We start from the raw sequence: 27,082 nt of genomic DNA on the forward strand, positions 1-27,082 counted from the left end.
ACCACCTGTCGTGTATGATGCAGTTGGGATTCCTGCACTGCAGGCTAGATGACCCTCGGGGTCCCTTCCAACTCTACAGTTCGATGATACTTGGACTATTCAGGTGAACCAGGACAATTTGAGTGACAACAGAATGCAAAAATCAGTACAAAATTAACATTTTATTGATTGGGGCCAGCATATTTCTACTAATACAGTTGAATTACCAACCCTTTTCATTCTTAAGCCTTCATTGGTAAGCTGAAACTTTTCCTTCCTTTCTGGAGGCAATTGAGAAGATACTGGTCTACTTCCAAATAAAACCTGGATGTGAAAAACATACCCTTTTTTTGAAGTAGGTTCTCCACTTGTGGTACTCTCGGATTACTACTTCTATCCGCCGTTTCCAATACTTCCCTTCTGTTGCAATAGCCTGAGGAAGAAAAATGTTTAAAAAATAAAGTGGTGGCGGCGAAGTACAGTGGGCCCATCACTCGTGCTCACTTTACACATGTGGGCACAGGGGGCAGGAAGGAATCAATAAACAAAGAGTGGGAGAAACCCATTCCCCACTCTTCATTTATTTCCCTCCCACCTACCCACTCAACAGGTTTTCCTTGTTTATTGAGCTCTGGGAAGGTTACACTTCCCAAAGAGGTTTAATAACCAATCCATTTCCCCAGGGAACTGTGGGAATTGTAGCTCTGAGGGGAATAGGGATCTCAAAATAACTCTTAGCACCCTAAACAAACTATACCACCTGGCCTCTAGCATCTGACACACCATCTGCCTGATGGCGGGACCCACCTGCCCACCCAGAACTGAAAAGAAGCCTACATTCAAATATGTGCATTTGCTTATGTACTTATGACACTCTCTACCCCAGTGTCAAAACACAACAGAGAACTATGGAAAGACAGGAAGGGGCAGATAAGCAAAGGCAATTAAGGCAGTGGCGTAGCATGGGTTGTCAGCACCCGGGGCAAGGCAAGTAATTTGCGCCCCCTAACCCATGGATTTGCGCCCCCTAACCCATGGATTTGCGCCCCCTAACCCTAACCCCCAGATGTTGCGCCCGGTGCGGCCGGCCCCCCCTGCACCCCCCACGCTACGCCACTGAATTAAGGTGAAAGCAGCATAAAATGAGATTAGCCCACAGCATGAAGAGATATCCACTGTACCACAGTCACATTTTTCTCTGCCTGATGTACCTCAGGGCGCCGGTGCTCATCTACCTCCACAGAACCATCCAGGGGAGTCACAAAGTGGCACACAGGGTTCTTCCGCTTCTCCAGATCTGCAACACGAACCAGGGCATTAGCAGTGCACATCTCTAGGGGGAGCAAGTCAGGTCAGATTTAACTGCCATGCTAAGTAAGCCACAGAGCAGGACTTCCGCTGTTAAAGAACCAGGGATGTGCACATGCCAGATTCTGCACAAGTGTTAAGAAAAAAACGGGAGTGGCAGTGGGCAGCGGGCTCCGCACCGGGAGGAAGCTGCCCAGCAAAGCCAGCTTAGCATCGCTGGGCAGCTTCACCAGGCAGCTTCCTTTCAACGCGGAGCAGAGCCCACCACCCACTGCAGCCATACCCAGCGTATAAGACGACCCCGACTTTTTAACCTCTTTTCCGGGGTTAAAAAGTCGTCTTATACGCCGGAATCTACGGTAGTGAACAACTGAACCAGGGAGACATCATGTTTAGAGTGTTTTCAGGTTCAACCATCCCCTTTTAATTTTATTTTAAAATGAAACCTCACCATTCAATTAAAAATGTTCAAGGTTACTTTCAATAATATTAAAATAAAAAGAACAGATATGCTATCCACAGAGAGGAGAGGAACCAAAGGAGGGGCAGATGGCCTTGTTCTCACCATGGGCAAATTCCTAGGGAACAAAGAATGGGTGAGCAGGCCTTGGCCCCACATTCCCCTGCCCTCTAATGCATGGAGGGGGTTAGAGGAGACAGACCCTTTCCAGTGGTGGAGCCTAAACCATGGAGCTTTCTCCAAAGGGAGACTTCCCTGCCGCTGGCATTACTGGGGTTCCTAGGAAAGGCTGAGATTCTGCTTTCAACTGGTATCTGACACAACGGAGAAGTTGCTCCCTCTGCCTGATTTGGCTATGGGATGTTTCTTCCTGGTTTTGTGTGACAAGATTGCTTTGTTGAGGCTTTTATATTGCTGCTTATATTGCCTGCACACCCTGAAAGAGGACAAGGCATATGATATGTAATAAACAAACAAAAGTCCCAGGCTGGCCACGTACTAATGTGTGGATTTTCCCAAAGCACCCAAACACATTTAGGATGGGCAGAACTTACACTGAATGTACCAAGCCCTCCAGATGGCGTTGTTGAGCCGGATTTTATCCCTACACTGAAGCTTCAGGCCTTTGAAATTCTTCCACTTGGGTGAAACCAACTTGCCGCTGCAACAAAGCAGAGAAGGTTCAGATTTAAACAACAATAATAAACAATGTATTCTGAAGCAAAACAAAGCAAAGATACAGCACACCAGGCTGACAGCTTAGAAGGCTACCTAGTGTCCTCTGCCTGGGCCTGAGTGTTAATTCTGACCAGGCCTGAAAGCAGAGCTGAAGGGGACAAGTTGTGACTCATGGGGACACTGAAACCCCTTATCTTGCTGCCAGGGCAAACCCATGTTTCTACTCCAGCCAGCCCTGCTCACATACAACTTTTTTAATTAGGCAGCAGATATTTAGATATTCTGTTCTGTTGAGGCGAATATATGCCTTAAAAGAGCCACATCATCCCTTTTGATCACTGTGCTAGTTTCTGGATTTGGGGTATAGTCAGTGCTAGTTTTCTAGAAAAAGAGGTGCCGGAACTCACAATGAACACCTCCCTTGTTCTCCTATAGGTAAGAGTAAAGGTAAAGGACCCCTGGACAGTTAAGTTAAATCAAAGGAGACTATGGGGTTGCAGCGCTCATCTCGCTTTAGACCAAGGGAGCCAGCGTTTGTCCACAGACAGCTTTCCGGGTCATGTGGCCAGCAGGACTAAACCGCTTCTGGCGCAACGGAACACCATGACGGTAGCCAGAGCACACGGAAATGCTGTTTCCCTTCCCGCCACCGCGGTACCTATTTATCTACTTGAACTTTTTTGCGTGCTTTCGAACTGCTAGGCTGGCAAGAGCTGGGACAGAGCAACGGGATTTCACCCCGTCACGGGGATTCAAACAGCCAACCTTATGATCCGCTAGCCCAGGAGGCTCAGTGGTTTAGACCACAGCGCCACCCACGCCAATAATGGCAATGGTGTCCACCTGAGAGGTGTCAGAATTGAGTTCCAGCTAAAAAAAGAAAAGCCCTGGATATAGTACTCTGAAGCAGTGGCTTTAAAAACTGCCTTGTATAAGCTTCCTATAAGCCTTACAAGGTCAGGCTACTGCATTTGTCATTTTAACCTAATAGATGACAGCTCTCCAGGGTCTCAAGCAGGGAGGGATTTCTCCCATCCCATCATTTTTCTTAGCTGGAGATGCCATGAGTTGAACCTGGGACCTTTGCCCACAAAGCATGTGGTTTTCTGCTGAGCTATGGCCCCTCCCTAAGGAATGCTGGAGAGTCCCATGAAGGCCCATCAGGTCTTTCTCTGTAAGGTAATTGCTGGTGAGGACAAGCTTCTCTACGAAAGGAAAGATAGCTCACCCACTGCTGTGGATTACCATATTTTTCGCTCCATAAGGCGCACCGGACCATAAGGCGCACCTAGTTTTTAGGGGGGGAATCAAGGGGGAAAATCTTATTCTCCCCCCCCCACGCCCAAAGAGCAAAGAAGCCAAGACAGCAAGCGGGATCCATCCTGCTCGCTGTCTTGGCTTCGTTTTTAGCCGCGTGCAACCTCTCCTGGCTGGAGAGTCCTTTGGCAAAGGACTAGACAGCCAGCGGGATGGATCCCGCTCGCTGTCTTGGCTTCGTTTTTAGCCACGGGGCTAAACAGGTCCGGGAGCGGCGGCAAGGTTGCGAAGCCTTTGGAGCGCAGCGTGAGTTCCAGCTGTGCTCCAAAGCCTTCAGGGATAGCCGCCTGAAGCCTTTGGAGTGCAGCGGGACCTCGCGCTGCGCTCCAAAGGCTTCAGGCAGCTATCCCTGAAGCCAGCTCTCCCGGCTCTCATAAAAGGAACCCAAAGCCTTTGGAGCGCAGTGCAAGGTCCCGCTGCGCTCCAAAGGCTTCAGGCGGCTATCCCTGAAGCCTGGAGAGCGAGAGGGGTCTGTGCTCACCGACCCCTCTCGCTCTCCAGGCTTCAGCGAAAGCAACGCGTAGCCTCCGGAATGCGGAGGGAGCGCTCCCTCTGCGCTTTGGAGGCTTCACATTGATATTGCTGAAGCCAAGGAGCCTGCATTCGCTCCATAGGACACACACACATTTCCCCTTAATTTTTGGAGGGGGAAAAGTGCGTCCTATAGAGTGAAAAATATGGTATCTCCTGTAACTGCAAGCCATGGGGTGAGCGTTGGGATGTTCTATGACACACCCAGTTCATAAAGGGTAATGGTAAGACCCAAGAGCCTTAGAAGTTAGAACATGCCCAAGAACCCTTTGCAACATGAAGGGATTCAATGGTTGATGTGCAGAGGTTCCTTCTCAGCTATACTGCTGAAAGCATTTCCTGAGAGACTGCCTAAAAAATGAAGCCAATGCCCTGAGAAATCAAGCCCATCCAGAATCCTCTACAACTTTAAAAACATCTTTTGCGTTTCAGGATTGGTTGGGTTTGGGAATTTTTCCTGTGTTGAAAGCTGGTGAAGATCAAGACTGAGAAAGTTTTTAAGTGCATTCCTGCAGGATGGCCTCATTACATGAGCCAAAAGTAGCCCTGAAGAGGCTATAAGGGAACTATTAACTCTGGCCCAGCACAGATGGGGCATGCTTCAATCTCTCTCTCAATGCTGCCTTTCACAAGCAAATTCTGTGCAAAAAGGTTTTAAAGGTCACTGGCGCTTGCAACAGACAGCAAGCCAAGAAACAAGGAAGAAAAAAGAAATAATCACGTGGAAAACAACTTGTACGACAGAGGATAGACTTAAATATTAACCTCTTGACCATCTCGCCACACTTACCAAACACTATTGCAGATAGAGGTGAAAAAACATACTTAAAAAACAAACAGAGGAGCTTCTGTTCCAATCTGAATTTAAAATGAGGAATGTGGTCGCTAGAGCATGGAAGAGACAGAATTAAGTGACGCCAAATGACCTCAAATGATCAGTTCATTCAAAGACAGCAGAGGAAGTCCATGTTTTGCTGAACCGCAGAACAGCTGATGGGGTTCATTGAAGAACAGCTATTTTCAAACTGTTTGTCATCATGAGAGGGACTGAAATGTGCCTTGAAACATCCAGCCATGATTCTTGATGCACCCACCACTCCCTGCCCCTTAGAGCAAGGAAACCACATATAGTAGCCATTACATGCACACACATATATTGGCAGTGACATCATTCTGAAGGAGGAAGCAAGTACATGCGGGGATTCACTGATGCTGGCTACAGTGCAGCTAGCACAAGATACCACCACTAGCCAGAAAGCACAGAAAACTGTCTGGACAAATGAGAGGGCAGGATGCCAAGAGGCAACACGAACTGTGCCGGGATATCCTGGGTTTCGGAAGCTGATCTAAGCCAGGGGTAGGCAACCTAAGGCTCATGGGCCACAAGCAGCCCATGGGGGTCGTTTAACTGGCTCACGAGCCACCCCCAAACCAAGCCGCCTGCTCGGCAAGTCCCCACACGCTGTGCTAAACCGGTGCAGTGCAACATGGGGACTCGCTTCCATGGTGCCGGAAATCACATCTGAGCAGATGCAGACACTGGAAATCGTTTCTGCACAGACGCAGACGCCATAAATCACGGCTGCGCACGCTCATGTGCGTGCACAATCCGGCCCACAGAGGGATCTCCGTTGGAATGAACCAGCCCAGGCAAGGCAAACCTTGCCAACACCTGATCTAAGCTGATTTAAAGGGGGGGGTGTGTGTTTGTATACTGAAGACAGTGTTCAAAATCAATCTGGAAGAAAATCGATGCAACCCTAATGAGCACTACAATCGATGGTTTCCAAGAGCGGGAGATGGATGGGCTTTTGAACTGAGGTTACAAAAGCCGCATGGGATGTGGGACCAAAATGGGCCCTGCAGCTCTTGCTCCTTTGCCACCCGCCTGGCTGTATGCAACGTGATTTAGAGAAAGCAAAGCAACTGCAGGCATGAGAAGGCCCGCAGAGGCTTGGAAAAGCGACAGCTTTCCCTGCATCTAGTGCAGGGACAAAAGCCCTGATCTCTCACACCTGCTGGCCCAGTGACAGCTGCTTGTTTTTCCCTGGGATTGCCAGACCTGGCATTATTCCCCAAATAATCCTGTAATGGCTCATGGCGACAACTGTGTCTGTGACGGGCTTAAGTCTAGACAGGGTGGACACGGCCACCTGGCTTCCTTTCTGGTCCACTGCTTGGGAGGGGGTGTTTGGCTTTATCTGTTTTTAAGCACTTTGAGCAGAATGGCTGATGACACATAGGACCTCTTTAATCCTTGCCATGCTTTAAAAGAAAATGCCTCGCCCGATCGGGAACACAAATTCACTAAACACGAGGCTCTCCCTCTGGGTTCATTCTCTGATGTTACATTCCATTTGAAAAACCACACACAAGGGAGCAGCTACAATTTCTGGGTCAAAACAATGACATAGGAAATCCATAACCAGACATCTTGCTGCCTTAATGTAAAAACTGTCTTTAACTTAAAAGTTGCGCTCTGTCATTCTGACTTAACGGGTTGGTTAACTGCATTCCTAGAAAATATCCAAAGTGAAGTTCATGCCCCTTAAACTCAAAATGAGGGTGGATAAAAATCAATGATTTTTTAAAATAAAAAAAATTAAAAATGATATTATTTTTTTAAAATCAGATTTTTTTGATGTAAATCGGATTTTTAAAATAAAATGCTTTTGGAGGAAAAATATTTCTAAAGATAGCTTTCTATTTAAGTTACATTATAGTCCAAAGGCTATTCATCAGGAAATAAGGATTTGATTTAAGTTTTTCATGTGTGCTAAAACTCAGTCTAAGGTTGTTGTTTTTTAAAAAAATCGTTCAACCACATCAGTTAACAAACATGGATACATATGCTATAATGTTATTGTTTTAGTTAAACAAATCATTTAAATTGTTATTAAGGAAATGATTATTTTTCTCCTTCCAATAAAGTAAGCAGGAAAGCTGTCCAAATATAAACAGTTAACTTATTAAACCTCACAATAGTTTCATAATTATCTGTCTATGTATAGTATAACCAAATTAGTAATTTTTGATATACCGGTAACTGTAAAAACTACTCTGAAAATTTATTATTCCAAAACTGAAATCTTCATTATTAAGATTATACCAGCAAGAATGAATCTTTCTGTAAAAAAATGATTTAAATCAAGTCTTACTGACTAGTGATTTAAATCAATTTGACTTAAATCAAATCCACCCTGCTCAAAATAGGTTCCTAAATAAGATTTTAGTGACTTGCTGCTGCACATTTTACAGCCAACCCACTGACAATTGCTTTGTCAAAAGTGGGTAGTAAAAACCTGCGGAAGGAGTTTGACTGCATCGAGATGAATGTATACTGGCTTCCCCTCGCAATGATAATGTCAGGTAACTGTTTAGCTTCTTCTGTATTGTGCTATTACCACAGCACCTGACCTATGCAGCTCCTGTACTTGCTTCCCAGCCGTTATTCCAGCCGTTGCCAACCTGATGCCCTCCAGATGGTCTGAACGAAAACACCTGAAAGGCACCAGATTGGCAAAGGCACCAGATTGGCAAAGGCTGCTCCATTCCATTATATAGCAATGAAATATATAGTACAATTTAAAACAAAACACAACAACCACCAAACACACACCATCCTGCTGGACACTGAAAAGCACAGACTTGAATCATCTGCTAAAGCAACTCTTTGTCTCCTGAGATTTCCAGGGCTTTCAAAAGAGTGAATGGCCAAGGTAGACATAATTCTTCAGCTTCTTTTGTTGCCTTAAGAAGAAGAGTTTGGATTTGATATCCCGCCTTTCATTCCCTTTAAGGAGTCTCAAAGCGGCTAACATTCTCCTTTCCCTTCCTCTCCCACAACAAACACTCTGTGAGGTGAGTGGGGCTGAGAGACTTCAGAGAAGTGTGACTGGCCCAAGGTCACCCAGCAGCTGCATGTGGAGGAGCGGGGAATCGAACCCGGTTCCCCAGATTACGAGACTACCGCTCTTAACCACTACACCACACTGGCTCTCTTAACCCCAATTGCCTAACATAGAATGAAACTGTGGCTACAGGGGTTCAGATATTCCTGGTGTCCAATGCTCAGTTTCCTATCAAGCAATACTGGTGATGACAACCTCTGCATCATGTGCATCCAAAACAGGCAGGAAAAGGTTTGTGCAACAAGGGTATCTGTGTCTCCCACTCTCACAAAGTAAGACTGCATGGCCTTAGCCAGCAATCCCAAGACACCAATCAACAGATACGGAGGGCCCAAATATATGATATTTCAAATGCATAGCATGCAGCTTTGGCCACAGGTTTTTCCTCTTGAATACAAAGCATGTGGGTGGGGGGGTCCCTAGGAATGCAGAGTGTGGGGAACCCCTCCCTCTCCAGCTGCAATCTTGGTGACACCCCCAGCCCTGCATTAGCCTTGGACACAGAGGTTGAGATATTTATTTATATTGTGGCTTTTTTCCTTTCAGGCCACAGACATGGTATAAATGACAAGCAAATGTATTTCATCAGATTTACACCCACACCATCTTCAAAGGAGCCCAAGGTGGCAAACATACCAAGACTAATAACAATTAAAACGTCTAGTAAACAACTGAAGACAACCTTCCAAAAATCAGTTTAAAACTCCAAAAAAAGGCTCCAGTATGTAGTTAGGGTGGGCTAGTCAGATATTTTTTTGTATGTAAATGTTATTAGGAGTTATTAGCAAGGCTGGATTTAACAAATACTGTAATAGTAATCAAATATTGACAAACTTGTTTAAAAACAAAAGTAGCTCTACAGTCTGGATGTGTATAATGCACTCTGCTCTCTCTTGGCTGAAATCCTGGAGGGAGAGACTCAAGTTCTCAGCCCAAGTTCAGATAATAATTAATCCCCAACCCAAGAGGCAGGCAATACTTTAATCAACCTGCATCGCATGAGGTGACTTTTTAAAGCTGCTAATTCCCCAAAGGTCATACTGCCTCCCTTTAATCCTGTATTTCCTAAGAGCAACGTGTTCTTAAAAAAACCCACAAACCTCTTGTGCCATTTATTTACAACCCCCCCCAGGGAAGATAAAACAGCACGGGAAAGATATGAAGAACATTTGATTTGAGAAAGCAAGCAAGCAAAGCTGAGTTCATAGTAAGTTCTGAAAGCAGGGAACCATCCATGGGCAAACTGGAGCAAATGCATACTGGAAGATCAAGGAAGAATCAACCTATGCAGCAGTGGAGGGAAATGTAGCTCTGCCCCCCCCCAACCTCAGTTTGTTCTCAGCTATCCTTCCCACTGTGGTTTTCTCAGTAATGATGTATGGAAATGAAAGCTGGACCACAAAGAAGGCTGATCGCCGAAGAATTGATGCTTTTGAATTAGGGTGCTGGAGGAGACTCTTGAGAGTCCCATGGACTGCAAGAAGATCAAACCTATCCATTCTTAAGGAAATCAGCCCTGAGTGCTCACTGGAAGGACAGATCCTGAAGCTGAGGCTCCAATACTTTGGCCACCGCATGAGAAGAGAAGACTCCCTGGAAAAGACCCTGATGTTGGGGAAGATGGAGGGCACAAGGAGAAGGGGACGACAGAGGACGAGATGGTTGGATAGTGTTCTCGAAGCTACCAGCATGAGTTTGACTAAACTGCAGGAGGCAGTGGAAGACAGGAGTGCCTGGTGTGCTCTGGTCCATGGGGTCACGAAGACTCGGACACGACTAAACGACTAAACAACTACAACATCCCCCCCCCACCTGCCCATTTTGCTACTTAGCTACCAATCCAGGGGGTGGCACTGTCAGATTCCTCTTCTTCAGCCTCAAAATTGCCCTTGTAGAACTCAGAAGGGAGGAAGATGGGAACAAATCTAGAATTTATTGACGTTACCTCTGGCTCCACCTGCTGTTGGCTTCCTGTTTTACACCTCACCAGCCCCAATGAGCACCAGCCACCACTGCAGCACAGGACACTTTTCTACTAGTGAGGCTTCCTTGTGCTACTTTGTCTTGCAAACTGAACTGCTGCTTGGTGGTCACATGTTATGGTATAATCTGACTTTCTGTACTGATGTGTTACCTGCCCTTCACCATAATGTCCCAGGGTGGGTTAACCCTTCCCCCCCACCCCAGCTGAAACTTTACATCAGAGGACTGTGGTGGCTCCTATTAACTAAATCTAGGTGTCAAAGGCCAGGGTAAAGAGCTGTGCCTTCAGCATACAGCAAAAGCTATACAATGAAGGTGTTAGATGCACCTCTGCTGGGGGTGGGGGAGAGCAAATTTCACAGCTTAGGGGCTGCCACAGAGAATGCCCTCTCCCAGGCTGCCACCCTGAGGATGATGGTATAATTCCCCTAAAATTAATCTGGAATCCCTTGCCACATGCAAGAGATTACAACTGTTGTTTATTACTGGGTGGCATTTGTGTCTCGTGTGACTTTCTATTTAATTTTATCAGGTAAGCACCTGCGGAGCATCGCAGCTGTACATTAGGAGCAAAGGGGGGGAAATGCTCTGTGATGCTCCACAAGGTGCAGCAACACAGCTGAGTTCATGAAATAAAAGCAATTCCTTACAGCTACACTGCAGCAAAGGGTCGTCTTCACTACTTACCCAACGGCCATGAAATAGAGGGTCAGAAATGAAAATGGCAGGTTACTATTTCCCGCCCAGAAAGCCAGCCCCAGCATTGTTAAAAACAACAACACATTTAAGAAACCTCCCACCAGTGATAATAGCTCAAAGCTAAAGCACACAAGCACTAGTACAGAGACAGTGAAATAGCAGAACAACAGTAACAGAACAGCTCTGAAAAGGCACAGGACAAAGAGGCCGCGAATCGCTGGCCCTTAAAGTGCTACCTGCAGAACTGCAGCGGGGGGAAACTCTTGCGCAGACTGTCTTGATGACAGAATGAAAATTGATGTTTACTGCTAAACCAAACTTCAAGCAGTAAAAGAGCACGAGAGCCTTGCAGATGGCTTCCCCTCTTTGCCTTGAAACAGGTGGGGAGAGTGCTGCTACTGCACTTAGGTTCTGGACATCTGGGTGGCCATTCTGAGGACAGGATGCTGGACTAGAGGGACTACTGGGTTGGCTGCCTGATTCAGCAGGCTATTCTCACGTTCTTCATGTTAACTAATGCTTTCCTTCCCTGATCTGGTGCTCTCCAGTTGTGTGCTGGGCCACAACTGCCATGATACCTGAGCTGTGGTCAAGCCGGCTGGGACTAATGGAAGTTGGGAGTCAAAAAATAACTGGAGGGCGCCAGGTTGGGAAGAGCTGCTTAGTGCATTGCACATGCTGCTTCAGTGGACCACAGGCCCTGTGATTTGGCTGCTATCTGCTCATTGCTCCTTTGCCCTTGAAAGCAACTATGCTCTGAATGACCGTGTGCATCTCATGTATGAGAATTTTCACACACCATTCCACCTTGAAGCAGACACAGACCAAGTAGCAAAGCAGTGATAATCATAGTGAAAGATTATTTCAGAAAGGGGTAGCCCGAATAAGGGAAAGGCAAAGTGCTGTTGACAATACTATGCTGAATCAAAAGGCTGGGTTGTACAGTGGAGAAACCTGACTGCCACAGTTCAGACTGCAGCATGGGGTGGGGGTTAACATTTTGAAATGCTCCTCTTTGTTTATACCAGGGGTCTGCAACCCGCGGCTCCGGAGCCGCATGTGGCTCTTTTACACCTTTGCCGCGGCTCCGGGGCGGATACTAACGAGGGGAGGAGGCGCATTGTGCGCCCCGACACTCCCCACTGTGACGGGCGCTGTACTGGCTGTGATGTCGCATGGGGGCGGTGCATGCGTTAGTCACGCACCGTCCCGACGTCACCTTCCCGCCTGCCCGCCTGCTACATTGTAAGGGACATGTACGCTGGTCACTGCATTGAAAGGGGGCATGTACGCTGGCCACTGTTGTGAAGGGGAGTGAAGAACACACACACACAAAAAGGTAACTTGTTAATTTAACATTTATTTCTATGAGGAGAAGTAATTCTGAGGGGTCAAACAAAGAAATAATAAAAAGTGACAAAAAAGTTATTTTTATAATGACGAGTTTTGCGGCTCCCAGTTTTTTTTCCTTCGGAAACGGGTTCAAGTGGCTCTTTTTGTCTTAAAGGTTGCAGACCCCTGGTTTATACCATTTCCAAACCTCCCAATTAATAAAAATATATCAGAAAACTAAAGCAGGAACAGCAAATGTTACAAAAATACACAGAAGAATTAGTAACACAACTGATTAAAGAATGCTTCCTGGTATCAATTCCTTCTCCTTCTGACACAAAACCTCTCAGCTTCCTGGCTCTTACCTAGGACACCACCCATTGACCTTGGCTCTCACCCAGAGCCTAAATGAGTTCAAAGATTACCCACAAGATCTCACAACAGAGAGGCGTCATGGAACGTGGTGACCTCACCCTAGGTCGCCCACAACTTTGACCTACTCAGCACTGTCAGTTCCAAGCTACAGAAGATTTGGATTGGTGAGTTTCCCAGAGGGTCCAAAGGATGGTAAATAGGGCACCCATCCGCTTATACAGTGATGCCTCGCAAGACGAAAAGAATCCATTCTGTGATTCTCTTCGTCTAGCGGTTTTTTCATCTTGCGAAGCAAGCCCATTGATGGATTAGCGGATTAGTGCTTTTAGCGGCTTTTAGCGGCTTATCTGCTGATCGGATCAGCTGATTAGCGGCTTAGAAAAAGGTGGGGAAAAGGAAAAAAACCAGCAGGAACTCGCAAGACATTGTCGTCTTGCGAAGCAAGCCCATAGGAAATTTGTTTTGCGAAGCACCTCCAAAACGGAAAACCCTTTCGTCTAGCGAGTTTTCCGTCTTGCAAGGCATTCGTCTTGCGGGGCACCACTGTAGTCCTCTGCACTTCTCTCCTCTTCCAGTTGTCTGTTAAAAAACCCATAATAAACAAATGGCCCCTTATGCCTGACCCTACTCCCTGCTCAACCGTGCATTATTTTCACATGTTAACACCCTTAACTGCACTATAATTATAGCTGATGGTTTATTTTATAATATCTGCATTATGTAAATAATTTTTATGTTATATAATAAACATTATATATATAGAAAGTGAAGTATATTGGTTTTAAAAAGAAAACTAACTTTTACTCTTAGTATGCTAGTTTTTATGGGCAGACATGGGGAAGTATGAAAAAGTGATTATCTCCCACCTGTAAATCTGAAGTGGTACAGTGCATTCAACCATGTTGGCATCTACATTCTGTATGTAGAAAACACAGCCAGCAACTAATTGTATTCTGGCACTGAGTCACTGGTAAATCCTTGTAGGAGATGAGTGGTGTCTTTTTGTTGCGACTTATTCAATTCCTAATTGGAACTCGGTCATAAAACCGTTAAGTGATGATACCCATATTCTGCTACACTAACCAGACTTTTAAAACAATTAATCTGAATGCACAATAATAAAACTGAGCAACTTAACACTCCTAAACCTAATTCTCAATACACATTCAGTTACCTAGCCTTTTCAGTTCAACTGAACTAAACAAACCAGTTTTGACAACGGCTCACACTTTCTCCACATTTCTTTATTGTTAAAAGAAAATTAATCTAATCTCTTTTGTGGGAAACTGGACGCGTGAATTCAGCTCTCTTCAAGCCAAAACTAACAATATTTTCTCAAACAGAGGTTCATTCAGAGCATCAGATAAGAACGCTCACTTATTGTGCTGCGGAGCAAAAAGGCAGACATGGCAGGACAAAAACATTCCTGTATTGAGCCAATAAGAATTGTTATTTCCCTCCTGTCTGGGCGGCTTCAATGAAGTCCAAACTCACCCACTGACTTGTTTGTATACAGTTTTCAAAATGGCTAGAAAGCAAATCCCCAACTGCCCTTGAAAGCTTCGAGCACAGCCATCGGCTCACATCAAGGAAGGACACACTTAACTCTGGCCTAGTGCCCTATTGCCATGAAGAGGAAAGAGCTAAATTGGAGATCATATTTAAGGGTGTTTTTGCAATCTTATTCCCCTTACCAATAGGAGTGGTTGAGGTCTTGTGAGACTTGCTGAAGCCAATCAGGAGTGTGTACAGTGCCTTTCATCAGTCTGTGGTGGTACTCTAGCTGTGACCCTACCTGCATAGAGACAGGCTGGCTTTGGTAATCCAGTCTCTGGTAATGTGCACAACATTGCGGCACCATAAAGACTTACATCCCCCTCCCCCCCACATGTTTTTTGTTATTAGTGAGCTGCCGAGCTTCCTGTGTCAGTTATGGATATTGTCTGCTCTGCTTTTATGGTATTATGTATTTATATTGATGTTTTAATGCGTTATAAGTTGCTTGGAGACCTTTGGATAATAAGCATCTAACAAGTCTAATAAGCATCAGCAGTAGTGATAGCTACAGTGGTGCCTCGCAAGACGAAATTAATTCGTTCCACAAGTTTTTTCTTCTTGCGGGTTTTTCGTCTTGCGAAGCACGGTTTCCCATAGGAATGCATTGAAAATCAATTAATGCGTTCCTAGGGAAACCGCTTGCCAGGCTGGCGGTGCGGAGAAGGGCTTTTCTCCGCACCGCAAGCCTTCAGGACAGGTACGGGAACAAAGGGGAAGGGGCGCAGCGCTTTCCCTCTGTTCCCGGGGCTTGCGTGGGAGGAGGGTTTTTCCTCCCCACCGCCAACATTCAGAACAGCATTCTGAATGTTGGCGGTGGGAAGGAAAACCCTCCTCCCACCCCAAGTCTTCAGGAAAGCCATCCGATGCCGGGCGGCGGGAGAAGGCTTTCCCCCTCCCCCTCCCGGCATCGGAGCTTCGTCCCGATGCCGCGCGGCGTGGGGAGACGTTCCCCCTCCGCCGCCCGGCATCGGGGCTTCGTCCCGATGCCGCGCGGCGGGGGGAGACGTTCCCCCTCCGCCGCCCGGCATCGGGGCTTCGTCCCGATGCCGCGCGGCGGGGGGAGACGTTCCCCCTCCGCCGCCCGGCATCGGGGCTTCGTCCCGATGCCGCGCGGCGGGAGGAGACGTTCCCCCTCTGCCGCCCGGCATCGGAGCTTCGTTCCGAAGCCGGCGGCGGGAGGAGGTCCGAGGACAGTGGGGAAGACGCACTGCGCTTCCCCGCTGTCCCTGAGATTTCCCTATGGGCTGTCGTCTTGCGAAGCAAGCCCATAGGGAAATTCGTTTTGCGAAGCGCCTCCAAAACGGAAAACCCTTTCGTCTAGCGGGTTTTCCGTCTTGCGAGGCGTTCGTCTTGCGGGGTACCACTGTATTACAGTGGTACCTCTGGATGCAAACGGGATCCATTCCAGAGCTCTGTTCGCATCCTGAAGTGAACACAACCCGCGTCTGCATGTCGCCGCTTCCGCGCATGTACATCATGTCATTTTGAGCATCTGCGCATAGGCGAACGGCGAAACCCAGAAGTAACGTGCTCCATTGCTTCCAGGTCACTGCCTGTCATCTCTGCCATATGGACACTTTATGTGGCAGTGCCATAATTTCTTCCACATATTTGACAAGCTGGTGGGGTGTAAGGATAGGGAACAGAGAGGATGCCCTGGAAGAATTTTACATTTATCTCACTTCCTGCCTCTAAAATAACCTTTGTGATGCCTGCACCCAGTGCTTTTCCCCCCAGAAAAATAGGTGCTGGTACTCACCATGAAGTTGTTATAGTTAAGTGCCACAGTTTTTCAACAACAAAAAGCAGAGGTGCTGGTACTGCATACCCTTGAATACCCCCCAGAAAAAAATGCCTGTTCCCCTTCCTTCTTTGCACTCCCTTCCATTCTCCTAATCTTGCTCGAGCTTCAGGAGTGTGGAAGAGGATGAAGGCTTAAGTGAGGTGAAACAGAAGTCTGTGTGGAGCTGGTTTAACACAGAGCACTGGACTGCAAAGGAACGTTACAAGAGATCAGAAACAACTTGTCCTCCTTTAAGTTATCAAGGGTTCCTTTATTCCTTTTATTACGGCTGGGATGGACACGAAGAGAGGGGACGACGTAGCTCTGCCACCGTTACCGTAACAAGTTGCAGTTAACATGCTCAGCTGCACTTCTGCTTGCCCCACCAAAAAGGTTAAGCCAGGGGCAAGAAGACACCAGCTGGCCACAACAAATGAGCATGGAAGACAGGACAGAGAACTGGATTGGAGTTCAAAATCCCAGCTCAACATGGGCTAAACTGGGACACACTTATTTGTCAGTTTGTAAAATTGTGACTAAAAAACGACCCAAGTCACAGGGGTGGTTGCAAGAGACATTAGACTTTAAAATGCAAAGCCAATCTGGTTTAGTAAGTACAGTGGTACCTTGGAAGTCAAACGGAATCTGTTCCGGAAGTCCGTTCGACTTCTAAAACGTTCAGAAACCAAGGCACGGCTTCTGACTGGATGCAGGAATCCGTGTTGGATGTTCGGGTTCCAAAGAACATTCGCAAACCAGAACACTCACTTCCGGGTTTGCAGAGTTCGGGAACCAAAACATTCGACTCGCGAGGTACGACTGTACAAAGAAATGGAAGATTTCAGAAAATTCAGCTTCTCTCCTGCCGATGGTATTGCAAAGGCTGGGAAGATTCACCTGTCAAAATTAACTCAGCTATTCGGCTATTGCATTTCCAGGAGCCCTGTTATCCTAAAGATGCGAGAACCGTTTAACAATGTGATGCGAGTCATAATTCTGGCTGAAGTTGAAGCATTTCCAAAAATAACTGCCAAGCTGGAAGTGTCACCTTATGGTTCCTTCCAAGTATTAAAAATGACCACCCAAACCAAGTAACGGGTGCTGGCAAATAATCAAATGCTTTGGGATTCTGGGGGATTCCAAATTCTGCAAAGCCTTGAAGTCTAAGCAGCAACTCCAGGTTGAGATGATGTTTTGTTTATCAGCAGAGCTGACCAAGATGGCTCTTGTGAAGTACCTCAAAACAACCTTATTCCAATTATTTATTAGCCTGTCTCTTACCCTAGATGAACAGGCGCCTGGGGAAGGTTTACTGACTTCATAGAACAGTGAGCTGTTTACCACATATAACAGGTGGAGAAACCTGAAGCTAGGCTCTTCTGTCACCAAGGATAATGTAGCATTCCCCACACAACACGACAAGCCTATAAATACCCTGAAGACTACAAGGATCTTATTCTAAACAGTCTCCTCGGTGTTCCAGAAAAGAGCATTTTGAAGAACCAGCTCACCTCTCCCATGCTGAACCTGTCCACAATGCAAACTCTCTCACACAATGCAAAAACAGTCCTTCAGTTACAGCTCAAAAGCTCATCAACAGCACCTGTTTACTGTTGAAAGCATTAAACTGAACAGAAACCAGGCAAAACATTAATCACAGAAAAAGTTAGTCTAGAATAATAATAAGTTATAATAAGTTAGTCAGGAAACCCTGTGAAAGCCAAAAGACCTCTTTCATAGCCTAAACAGGATTTGCAACAAGTTAAAATGAGATAAATTTGCAAAGTGACCTGTATCACAGCAGCCAGATTTTAAAAGTATGTCCTTGGAATGTGTTATCTGAATTCTAGAAGTTGCTTAGAAAGCAAAAGCAAACATCTCTTTTTAAAATTCGTATCACTGGCTGCAGAAAAATCACAGCACTTGCTTACAGGGCAGCCTTTTTACGGAGGGTAAGGGATGTGTTTTAAAATGCTTTGCATGTTTGGCTTGCCTCATCATATTTGCCACTCCTGTGTTGGCCAACAAGGCCTGAAAAAGCCATGTCAGTTCCTGGTTATTTAAGGGCACGTAGCAGAGGGAGGGGCCATCCTTTTGGCACCTCTTGCTGTCCTGCAGTTTGAAGTTTCCCAATTTATCCTCAGCAGTGGATCTGGGGTGCCATTAAGGGGAGCGAAGTTTCACACTGATGGATCTGGCCTACATGGGACAATCCATCTGTGTGTTCCCAATAAGACTGGATTAAGACCAGGAAATGGCAGCAAAAAGGATTTTAAAATCATCCTAGCATGGAGATTTTTCAGTCCCCCAAACTTTTCCACGGGAAAGCTTTTGCATCACCAACTCTCTAAGCAGCACAGGAAATAGTATTTTACTGCACCAGACTCGGCTGATAAGAAAAATTATTCTTTCAGATACATAGATATCTTCATCTAAGGCAGAGTTGCAAAGGTTTTTTCATGTTGTTGTTTTTTAAATGCTTTCCAGTTCACAGCTCATGAGTTTAGCCACTACACACTTCACCAAATAGCCAGGCATTTGGAAAAAATGAGTCTACCTGGAAACAGATACAGGCTATTTTCTCCCATACCCCTGATTCATGTCAGGAGTAGAAATAATTCAGGAATGGATTGTGCTGAAAAAGAACAGCTGCTGCAGGTTTATAAAAGACAATTAGGTCAGCTTGACGGCTTCTCTAGTAATGTAATGATATGCATATACATGCATGCATACACACACACACACAATAGGTCAAGAACAGCTGCTCCTGAGCCTTTCAGAGCAAACTCTGATCATTAAAACAAAATGTATGGTGCAAATGCAACTGAAATACTCACAGTTCTGATCACCTCACTTCAATAAGGATACTGTAAAGGTTTAGAAAAGTACACCCAAATTTTCAAGGGGATGGGGCAAATCCCCTATGTGGAAAGGGCTTATTCAAGGCTTTTTTAGTTCAGAGAAAAGACAAGAGAGAGAAAACTTGACAGAGGTGTATACAATTATCCATGATGTGGAGAAAGGAGACAGCAGAAAGTTGTTATCCCTCTCTCATAACATTCTGGAATTTGCTCCCACAAGAGGCAATGGTGGCAACCAACTTGGAGGGCCAAATTTACGGAAGATAAGGCTGTCAAGGACTACTAACCATGCTGACTATGTACTACCTCCACTGTCAAAGGCAGTATGCTTCTGAATACCACCTGCTGCAAAACACAGGGGAGCAGAGTGCTGCTGTGCTCAACTCAGGTCAGGTCAGCGAGCTTCTCACAGGATCTAGCTATCCACTGCGAGAACAGGATGCTGGACTAAACTGGCCATTGGCCTGACCCAGCAGGCTTTTCTCATGTTCTTAAAATGAATATTTAACAGTAGAAAGTATACACATAATGTTACTGCAGTAATCATCTACCTACAGCATCTTAAGAGTTAACACAAAGCTGGCTGCCGTCTTCTTTTTCCACTCTGAGCAGCTGTACACAGCCAAAGTCAAAGGCATCTCATCTAAACATTTATCCATATTCCGTAGACTGATGCCAAAGGAGATGAAACGAAGAAAACAATGAAAAAGAGGGGCCAGCACACTGGAGAAAACATGAACCATCTCATCCAAAGACACAAAACTAGAAGGAAAAACAACAACAACCTTTCATATAATTATTCTCTTACTGAAGACTATATTCTCTTGCTCATATAGAATAACAGAACAATATATTTGTAGAGTTGGAAAGAACCCTGAGCGTCATCTAGTCCAACCTCCAAGGAAGGAGAGTCCACCACCTTACAATGAACCAAAGTGTCATTCCGTAGTGTCTCTCGTGTTTTTTGGGGGTGGAAGCCATACCTGACTGACTGTACATAGTGAAGAAAACAAACCATGTTGCATAAAAAGCAGTGCTCTCCCCCCCCCCACTTCAGCGTTCTTGTTGCAAAGTATTAAGTGTGTCTATAAGTATTAAGTCCAAATCTGTGTGATCCAGGTTTCAAAGAGGTCCACATCTAGGCACTTCCAATGTCTCGTGATGACTAACTTTGCAGCTGTTAACAAGTGTAAAATTAAATTCTTATTAATTAAATTCTGGGGGTTGATAATTAAGCAACACCACTTTTGGGTCCAAAATGAACTTTTGTTTTATAACCTGATTGGTCAAATGTTGAACTTTTCCCCAAAACCTTCTATCATTTATTATTTTAACTAGAATAATTTTTTATTTACATTTAAATTGCTTGGGAGAAAATGTAAGTAAAGTACTAATTGCTGCTCATTTGAAAGAAAGTTTTTGTAAATGTGTGAATGATATTTTACACCATATTAAAAAAAACACAGATTAACAAGTTGTCTCAGGATAATTGTTGATGTTGAAAAATTTACACAGATTATTTTTGAAATGTGATTCCTAGTTTTCAGTGGTTTGTGTTGCATTATATTAAACAGATGACTGGCTATATCCCAAATGAACCAAATGGAATACCAACTGGAATGCTACTGAATTATTTGGAATGATGTCTGGATAGTACAAATGTTGAGACGGTAACTAACTTAGTAGTGGCTAAAATGTTACCGTAATTCCCAAGTACTGAAAGAAGAAAAGTAGAACCTCTGTTATCAGAATGGTTTATGGAACACAGCTATAGTGTATAAACATATCATATAAACATATGATATTTGGGTTCAGGATTTTCTACAGATATAGATCAATTTGTAAAGAAATTGTCACTCTTTATCAATTTTTTAAAAATGATATCATTTGGTGATGAAGTGCAATTTTGTTTTCATTGGTTTAATGAACTGTTTGGTTGATGGGTTAAGCAAACCAATTTTTAAAATAATGTGATGAATTATTTGGAGTTTTTTATTTCTCTTTTTCATTGTGTTTTCTTTTAAGAAATGTTATATTGTTTTATGTACTGTATTTCATAACCATTTTATTATTGCAAACCACTGTGGGGCCAAATGATGGGCAGTGCCTACATTTCTTAAATACGTAAATAAGTCCTACAAAGGTGTTTGGAAACTCGCGTAACAGGCAGGTAGATTTGTCAAAGACAGGGCTTGGGAAAAGGCTCCTCCATTCATGCCTCTGCTGAGTGGTGAAAACCACATTTGTGGCTGGCATTCATCTAAAGAAGACATACAAATGCTCAGCAGAGACGCCTTGAAATAGCTGCTCTAAATGGAACATCAGGGCTCAGAATGAAAAGTCTCCAACCTGGAGCCATTCTTCAGCCACTGGGACAGAACAGAGTGATGAGAAGTCAAGTGCTACCTCACTTAGCACATCAGAGCAGTTCGCCTTATCAAGTGGCACTTAATTATCCTACAATGTGGCGAGTGCTGGTGAAAGGAGTGCAGTCAGTCTGCTTGTGCCCATGACTGGCTCCCAGGCAGCCAGCAGAGAGGCGATGGAATCAAGCTGCAAACATCGACACCTCTGACAAGCTTGATAAAAGGAGCTGCCATTCACTTATCTGCTTAACAAAGGCCATGTAAAAGATTATAAATACAAACTTTCCCTTTGCAGAGAGACTTTGGATTTTATAAGCCTTCCAGCTAAGCAGGCAGCTTTTGATGTGGAAGCAGGGGTGCTTTTGAAAAGATTTTTGCTCTAGTACAGAGCAAAATTAAAAAATTAACAGATGCAGCTTTCGTTTGTTAGCATAGGATTGCTGGAATACCAAAGGCAAATCTTGAGCAGTATTATGGCTGACAGGCAAACTACATATTACATCAGGGGTGGGGAGCATGTGCCTCTCCAGCTGACCTGCCTGAGATGACTCCTTCCATCTCTACAGTTCTATGACCATGGTGGCAGAGACTGAGGGGAGCTAGAGTCCAACAGCATCTGGAAGGCCACAGATTCCCCACAACTGCATATAACAGCCCTCCAACTATTCTATTTCAAATGAAGAGAAAACTTGGAAGGCTGCAATTTTGAGCTAAGGAACAGCAGGTGGGCTGGAAGATCTAGGGGTTTTCCTCCCTGGCCATTTCTCCCCATTCATATATATCAGGGGTTGGCAAACCTGGGCAGGTTCACGGCCCCACAGACGTCACAGTGGGCTGGAGTGTACGCGTGCACACGAATGCGCAAATGCTATTTCCGGTGCTCCTTCTGGCATGGAGGAGGCGTGCACAGCTTCCCATTGGCTGCAGGAGCTTCCTGCAACCAATGGGAAGCCAGTCAGCTTCACGGAAGGCAGTCCCTGCTCTGCTCTGCACCAGTTTAGCACGGCGCACGAGAGCTGACCAAGCGGCCTGCAGGGGTCCATGGGCCAGTTAAACAACCCCCATGGGTTGGCTCATGGGCCTTAGGTTGCCAACCCCTGATATATATGAAGGCAGCCCTGCTTAGCAAATATTTTAATGTTTGATGTTTTATCGTGTTTCTACTGTTCTGCTCAGAGCCATCCAGAGGTGGCTGGGAAAACCCAGCCAGATGGGCAGGATATAAATATTATTATTATTATTATTATTATTATTATTATTATTATTATTATTATTTCCTGCCAAAGAATTTTAGATGAACGTCAACAAGTGTAATTGTGCATCTGAAACCCCATGTGGCTTTTTACAGAATGATAAGCTTTGCAAGAAACAAACTGTAGGAAAAAACTCAAGGAGAGCTCCTGTAAATGCTTCAGCAACATGAATTTTGCAAGGGATCAGCAGCAAGTGGGTGGAAGGCAGGTGGAGAAAAGAGAAGACATTTAACATCTATTTACAGGCAACTGTTTGTTTTGGGTTGGTTAAGTCTGAGATGGTAAAGTTTGAGAAGTCCTTGCTTAAAGAATACAACGCAGACCTCTCAGCCTTTGTTGACCTGCTGCTAGGGACACAGCCCATTTGGTATTGTGAACTTCTTGCCTTGGTTTGTTTTAGCATAGCAGCACAATCCACAAGCACCCTATCAAGAGCAACACTTTTTTGCCATTGGGAGAGAGAGCAGGCAGTTCTGTCAGCACACAAGCAGGTACTTTCACAAAGGATTCCAACTAAGAACATATGCAGACTTTACATGAAAATGTTAGCTATCTGATCCTATACCCACTGAAGTGTCTCTCTAACTACCCATTTTGGATTTATTTCTATTAAATAAATCAAGGCATGGTGTAATGTGTTGTTATTCATCTGAGGTTGTATTTACTGTATTTTTTGCTCTATAAGACGCACCAGACCATAAGACACACCTAGTTTTTGGAGGAGGAAGACAAGAAAAAAAATATTCTGAATCCCAGAAGCCAGAACAGCAAGAGGGATTGCTGCGTAGTGAAAGCAGCAATCCCTCTTGCTGTTCTGGCTTCTGGGATAGCTGCGCAGCCTGCATTCACTCCATAAGACGCACACACATTTCCCCTTACTTTTTAGGAGGGAAAAAGTGAGTCTTATAGAGCAAAAAATACGGTACCTAATTTTAAGACCTGCTAAGGAAGAGATGATTGCCATTATGCCCTGATACGTAAAACCACAGAATTCAAGGAGGGTGTACTTTCTTTTTTCCTTTGCAAGAAACAAACTGTAGGAAAAAACTCAAGGAGAGCTCCTGTAAATGCTTCAGCAACATGAATTTTGCAAGGGATCAGCAGCATGTAGCAGACATGTAGCAGACATGTAGCAGACATGTAGCAGCAGCATGTAGCAGACATGTAGCAATAACAGTCAGATTATGCTTATTCCAATTCTAATAGTAATCATCTGTGTAGCTACAGAAACAGAAGTGCCTATATTTTCACAATATGCTAGTATTGACTGAGCCCTCCTCCCAGAAGGAAATGCAAAAAAATTGCCTGCTAATAGTTCTGGGAAATAACTATTGCACAAGCAGGAAGAAAACACTTGGAGCAGCCCCAGCAATGCAAAATGGAACTCAGCAACAGCAAACCCTGTGGTACCAGACTTTGGGGGCAGAAGTCCAAGACCCTATTTAGGAGAATGAGCAGGTGGGACCCCAAACACAGCAAGGCTGCCATTTTGGAGTAGGTGAAGTCAGCATTCAAAATTCCCCAGGCGCACTTTGCAACCAAATGAAGATGCCCGGGCCTGACATCTCCACCATCTGGGGGTACATGCCTGGCCTGGGGATCCTTGGATCCTGACTGTTCTCACACACTAGCAACACATCCTGTAGAATTTTATCCATTTTATTTCATCTGCACAATCAGAATGAATTTCAGGAACCAAAAAGTTGTATTGAAAAATATAACTTTTGAGTCGTCTGGCCAAAAAATGGGAACGAGGCATTCCATTTTGGTGACTGAAACCCTGGTTTAAGGAGCCATTTGCTGCCTAGCTTATATATCTGAGTTTCCAACAGTGGTGAAGTAATACCCACCTACTGTCTGAAGAGGGGCATTCCAATAAGGCAATCAAGTCCAGAGTCTAAAATTACCTAACTGCACCATTTTCATTTACTACTGTTTTCATTTCATACTGTAGTCTGAAAACAGATGGGCTCTGGAATGATATGGAATGACAAGCTCCACTAGAAGCAAACATGTCCATTACAGTGGATATAACAGCTTCAATAAACAATGTTGTGATTCCTGTGTTACGCAACTTTTTCCTTTTCAAGCAGCCACTTCATCCACAGGGAGGATACTGCTCAGAATTTTGATGCTGTGTTCTCATGCCAAGGATTCAATCCCATCAAACTCAGGTCAGGAGGACTTGGTTCCATGTAAAAGGTAAGGTAGAGGTAAAGGACCCCTGGACGGTTAAGTTCAATCAAAGGCGACTATGGGGTTGTGGTGTTCATCTCGCTTTCAGGCTGAGGGAGCCGACGTTTATCCGCAGACAGCAGGACTAAACCACTTGTGGTGCAACAGGACACCATGATGAAAGCCAGAGCACACAGAAACGCTGTTTACCTTCCCGCCGCAGCGGTACCTATTTATCTACTTGAACTGGCATGCTTTCAAACTGCTAAGTTAACAGGAGCTGGGACAGAGCAACAGGAGCTCAACACCGTTGTGTGGATTCAAACCGCCAACCTTCCAATTGGCAAGCCCAAGAGGCTCAGTGGTTTAGATCACAATGCCACCTGCGTCCCCTTGGTTCCGTGTAAAGAAGCATAGAAACAGGATGTGTATGAGGTATCTAGAGTCTGCAGGCTGAAATCCTACTTTAGGATTCTCTGGATGATCGGGCTGCAAGGAATTCAGGCATGGAACTGTCAACAGCACTTCATCCTAGGCAGGATGCAAACTGATCATCCAGTGCATGTCTCTGTCCTACACAGGACCTTCTGTACATAAAGCATTTTCAAAAAACGGGTGTCCAAATTGTCCATGAAGATCGCTGAATGAGATTATGCACTGTCTCTAGGAGGCTTAGCCCATTGATGAACTGCTCTTACAGAAGGACACAATTTCTGTTTAATAGAAAACAATCTTTCTGAAGCATACAATCATTTCTTCTTGTTCACTGTTGCCCCTTCTTGGACCCTAAACCACAGAAACGCAGGCCTTTTCATTTCACATGCACTATAAACAAGTCCATAGTTCCAGCTCTGTAGGAACACAGAAACGAGCCTGACCCACAGCTGGATGAGACAACTAAAGAATCCCAATCTAATGCTCTAAGCTCTTTGGTGAGAGATTGGTAGGTACAAATGTACCCAAAGTAAATAAATGCAACAATAAGGCTAATGCTTGCTTGGCACAGACTCCAACCACTGAAAGGTAGAATGATAACTTTCTCATACCCCCAAAATGTAATATGAACAGTGCAATCAACTTTCTTTCCTTTTAGTCAGATCTGCTGCTTTCTATTATCTTTTTAAAAATATTTACTACAAATAAAATGCTCTGCTAGTCTTTTAGGCTGCTTCCCAAACCACTTCCTGTGAAAAACTGCCCACTTCAGGGGTTAATGCTTTGTCTGTTAATGACAGATTAATTTCCCAGAGGTAAGTTGGCTAATCAGGCAGGAAAAGTGTCAGTCAATTTTTCCAGCATTACCTTCACCTTCACCAGAAGGAGATAACAAACCACATGATCCAATGGTTGGTTTCGCAGAGACCATTGTCCTTGCTTTTCTACTGCTGAATCCCCCTTCTGTACATTTTACAGGGCTAAGGTTGGTAAGCTGCTCCTTTTACAGGGTAAAAGATGCAGCATACCAAATCCAGCCTTGTTCCTAAACTGCACACAGGAAAAGGAACAAGAAGAGACTGTTATTTTTTATCTTACCTACTAGCCTCAAGCTGTAGCAGCCTTGCAAATAAGTTCACAAAAATTACCACACACAAAAAAAGTCACTACAGTGGTACCTCGGGTTGGCAGGGGGTTGGACTCGATGGCCCTTGTGGTCTCTTCCAACTCTATGATTCTATGATTCTAAGTACTTAATTTGTCCCGGAGGTCCGTTCTTAACCTGAAACTGTTCTTAACCGGGAGCACCACTTTAGCTAATGGGGCCTCCTGCTGCTACCATGCCGCCGGAGCAGGATTTCCTGAAGCAAAATTCTTAACCCAAGGTACTATTTCTGGGTTAGCGGAGTCTGTAACCTGAAGCGTATGTAACCTGAAGCATATGTAACCTGAAGTACCACTGTAGTTCTATTATTCCATATAGTTCTAAATGCTAGTTATTTATTAACTAGAAGAAAAGGGAAAAGAGACACAATCAGCCTTTGTGATACTTCCCTACCAAACTACTTGAAAGCAATTCTTCTTTGCTCCAAGTGGCCAGCTGCATGCAAGCAAAACTATCCTACACAGCTTTCATACTGAAAACCTCCATAAAGTTGAAGACTTCAGACCAGGACTTAGTATTTAAGGTGCCCCAATGCAATTAGTCTTTAAGGTGCCCCAATGCTTGTTCCCCCCTGCCCTGCCCCACCCCCAATATTGAGAATTTTCTGGGAAGTTATGCATTTCATTTTTTTAACCCACCCTCACAGCACTGAAATCAACAACAATAATCATAAATAATAATTTCACACATCATTTTAACCCAAAATTTATAGGAGCTAGGTTTTGTTGATATCGTGATCTGGGCAACCTCAACAAACAAGATTCAGAGGGCTTACACTGATTAATCCCAGTGTTAACATCATTCCTAAAATATAACCATCAGCCACACATCTATCTTAAGCAAAGTCTCCTTAACAGATAAGATCGCCTCCAAAGCACGCAAATAGATCAACAAAGTAATTTCTGCTCGCTATA

At 44.7% G+C, this 27,082-nt stretch overlaps 1 protein-coding gene across 2 annotated transcripts in view; it reads right to left on the reverse strand.

Annotated features, from left to right (window-relative positions):
- Positions 1-27,082, reverse strand: part of MLXIP (MLX interacting protein) — a 59,578-nt gene that overhangs the window by 27,436 nt on the left and 5,060 nt on the right. For both annotated transcript variants that reach the window (XM_083476424.1, XM_083476425.1), the window contains exons 2-4: positions 2,302-2,408; positions 1,191-1,276; positions 323-412 (exon numbers count right to left, since the gene is read on the reverse strand). In XM_083476424.1, coding sequence (XP_083332550.1) covers positions 323-412; positions 1,191-1,276; positions 2,302-2,408 — 283 coding nt within the window. The remainder of the gene's footprint in view (positions 1-322; positions 413-1,190; positions 1,277-2,301; positions 2,409-27,082) is intronic.

The sequence above is a fragment of the Podarcis liolepis genome, assembly GCF_965112155.1.
Source record: "Podarcis liolepis genome assembly, chromosome: 15".
Taxonomy (NCBI): Eukaryota; Metazoa; Chordata; class Lepidosauria; order Squamata; family Lacertidae; genus Podarcis; species Podarcis liolepis.